This window comes from Phalaenopsis equestris, unplaced genomic scaffold (genome assembly GCF_001263595.1).
Source record: "Phalaenopsis equestris unplaced genomic scaffold, ASM126359v1 Scaffold000002, whole genome shotgun sequence".
Classification (NCBI taxonomy): Eukaryota; Viridiplantae; Streptophyta; class Magnoliopsida; order Asparagales; family Orchidaceae; genus Phalaenopsis; species Phalaenopsis equestris.
The window spans coordinates 27,491,460-27,494,244 of NW_018164444.1; the positions used below are offsets into that span (position 1 = coordinate 27,491,460).

Genomic DNA, 2,785 nt, shown 5'->3' on the forward strand with positions numbered 1-2,785 from the left:
TCTTTCCCTTCCCTTCCCTTGTCAGAGCTCTGCGCGGATCGAAGCTCGAGTTAGCGATGATCAGTTCCGCAGCGTTGAGATGGCCGCCGGCGCCGGCGCAGTGGAGCGGGGTCCATCCACGCGCATCGGCTCGATCGGCGTCGCCGCCTCCGACGGCGAGGCTGAGGTGGAGGGCTTCGACGCACCCATTCTCCGCCGCCGCGTGGACCGCCGTCCGCCCCTGTTCGTCGACTGTATCGGCCCAGTATTTATTCCCGGGTCCTAATTTGCCGATCATGAGGAAGATTATATCTGTTCTGTTCCCGGCGGCGGCTTCGTGAAAAGGGCGATCGGTGGCGCCGGCATCAACCAGGGCTTTGACGGAATCTAGCTTTCCGGCGGAGACGGCGAGGTAAATGGGAGATTTTTTTTCGGCGTTGCGAGTGTTGGGGTTTGCGCCGGCGGCGAGTAGGGCGGTGACGGTAATAGAGTCGCCGGCGCCGGCTGCAAGGGGTAGTTCTGCGGAGAGTTCGTCGGGAGTGCAGGAAGGGATGATGCGGGAGAGAAGAGAGGAGGGATTGGGTGAGAGGAGAACATGGTTGAGGATGTGGGAACCGATGAGATGGATGGGGATGGAGGCGTCGCGAAAGATGGGGAGGGTTGGGCGGGAGAAGAAGCGGAGGAGGGCGGCCGTGTCGGCGCGGTGGAGGGCGGGAACGATAGCTGAACGGACGATGATGGCTTCAGGCGGGGAGGCTATCGGCGGCGCCGCCGTGGGGAGGAGGACGATTTTGAAGAAAGCAGAGGAGAGGGGTGGGATGAGGGCTACGGCGGCCGGGGAGAAGTTGTATAAGGACGGGCGGGTGGTTGTGAGCTGGACGGCAACCGGCATGGTGTGAATCAAGCTTTCGATTTTGAAGTCGGCCGTGCAGCGCTCCGACGGCCGGAATTTGAGCTCCACCTCCGGAGCTCCTGCCTTCACGAGACGATCCATGGGGATTTGGGGGTAAGCTTAAGGGAAAGCTGCGGAAAATGGGTTTAATATCATATAAAGAAAGGGATAATTTGAATAGCGACGTGTGGTTGTCATTATAAAGAAAGGTTGAGCCATCTGTATCCTTTTGTTTTCGTTCCATACAGCTAAACTGGTAAGGTCTTGATGGCACGATCTAATAGCTATAATAATGATATTATGGGGTTCTTATCCATAAGAATAAATATTTATTATATATTACATAATCGGTCATATTTTGTATTGGGTCCTCCCGTATTACATGTACTATTCATGTATTTATAGAAAAATAAAATTATTTGTAAAATGACGGTAATGCACTTAATACTTTATATTGTCGGGCAATAACTCTTAGGAAGCTCAATCCTCAATTCACGAAGTTAATTGGGTCTCTAAACCCATGTTCCTTAATTCCACCCATTGTAGATCACTCTGCACGAGTTAACCAATTAACTGCTAATTAGACTTTGGTGAGCCTAAGGGCCTAAATAAGAGCTGAGTTGGGCTTAAAACGAGAACCTTAACAAACTACTGCCCATTCAAAGCCCAGAGGCTAGACTGGCCCGTTTCTATTTTTAGCTCTGAATCAAGGGTAACATCATGGGAAGAAAAGTTCCAGCAGAGCGAATCCGATTTCAGATCCCATGAGATGAAGCAGGAAGGTAACGAGATGGGAAATGGTGGCTTTGATGCTGGGAAATTGAAGAAGAAGAAGAAGCAAACTAGTTATGAGTGTGGCAAACTGTTATGAGTGTGATCACCTCTCATCTGAATGCCCCCAGAAAAGAGCTGTTTCATAAACCTCAAAGTTCTTTTATCATTCCAATTGCGACCGCATCTCCCTGTTGTCAGGAGCCAGCGCCGACCGGCCTTCGTTATCACTCAGATGCCAGAGTTGACAGGTCATATCTATTCCATCACTGGGAAACCGGCGTCGACCGACCAAAACGCCAATCAACCTTACTTTTTAACTTTTTTGGTTACAACGCCGAGAAGGGTTTCATCATAACCATCCTAACACCGACCGAGCAGCTGGCAGATTAGCATGCATCCTTTGCCGCCGTGCATAACCCCGCCGGCCGACCATTTCTAAACAAAATTCACTCAGCCGAAATTTAGACGACCTGAAATTCATGTCACCAGAATTCGTTCGACCGGAAATTACAGGCGGACGACGGTACCGAATGATCAAAATATCCCGCAATGTCTTTAAATTTTTGTCCCCGAAATATATATGTTTGATCATCTAAATTATGTTTCTAGGGTCTGACTGAGCGGGGGAGCGCTCGAAGAGTTTACATGGGACACTAGGAGATTTAGAATATGATAGAGCAAATAACACCGAGCAGATTACTCAATGTCAAACATAAAAAGTCATGTCTCTAAATTTGGATCAAGCAAAAGCTCTGGATGCGATTCACTGCTTAACAACGACAAGCTCCATGAAGAATAAGACACAAATTGTCCCAACAGCTAGTTTCGTTGGTTACATTGGTGAAGGCAACGCTCCTAAGCCCAAACAAAATTGTAGGCTTGATTGAGTTGATGAACCCATTGAAAAAACTTGACAAGTGCTTCGTAAGACTTGAGCCAAGAGTTCTGGGAAATATAATACATCAAAAAAGACTAATGATTTTTCCTGACTTTGTGGTAAAGAAAGAAAGTCTAGCACTTTAGGAACGAGTCAACGACGGAACATACAGTGAGGAAAGTGGTACTAGGTACTCTTTTTTTCCCGATGCGGATAAGCAAGCAGTCAGTCAGGTAAGAGATAGTTATCTCAGCCCCCTGCTG

General features: G+C 48.5%; 1 protein-coding gene across 1 annotated transcript; it reads right to left on the bottom strand.

The window, feature by feature from the left end:
• Position 1: 1 nt before the first annotated feature.
• On the bottom strand, positions 2-1,185 carry LOC110037671 (serine/threonine-protein phosphatase 6 regulatory ankyrin repeat subunit C-like; the record flags this gene model as incomplete). Its single annotated transcript, XM_020742405.1, has 1 exon — positions 2-1,185. A coding segment is annotated over exon 1 (972 nt), but the record flags the coding sequence as incomplete, so codon positions are not given.
• Positions 1,186-2,785: the final 1,600 nt, after the last annotated feature.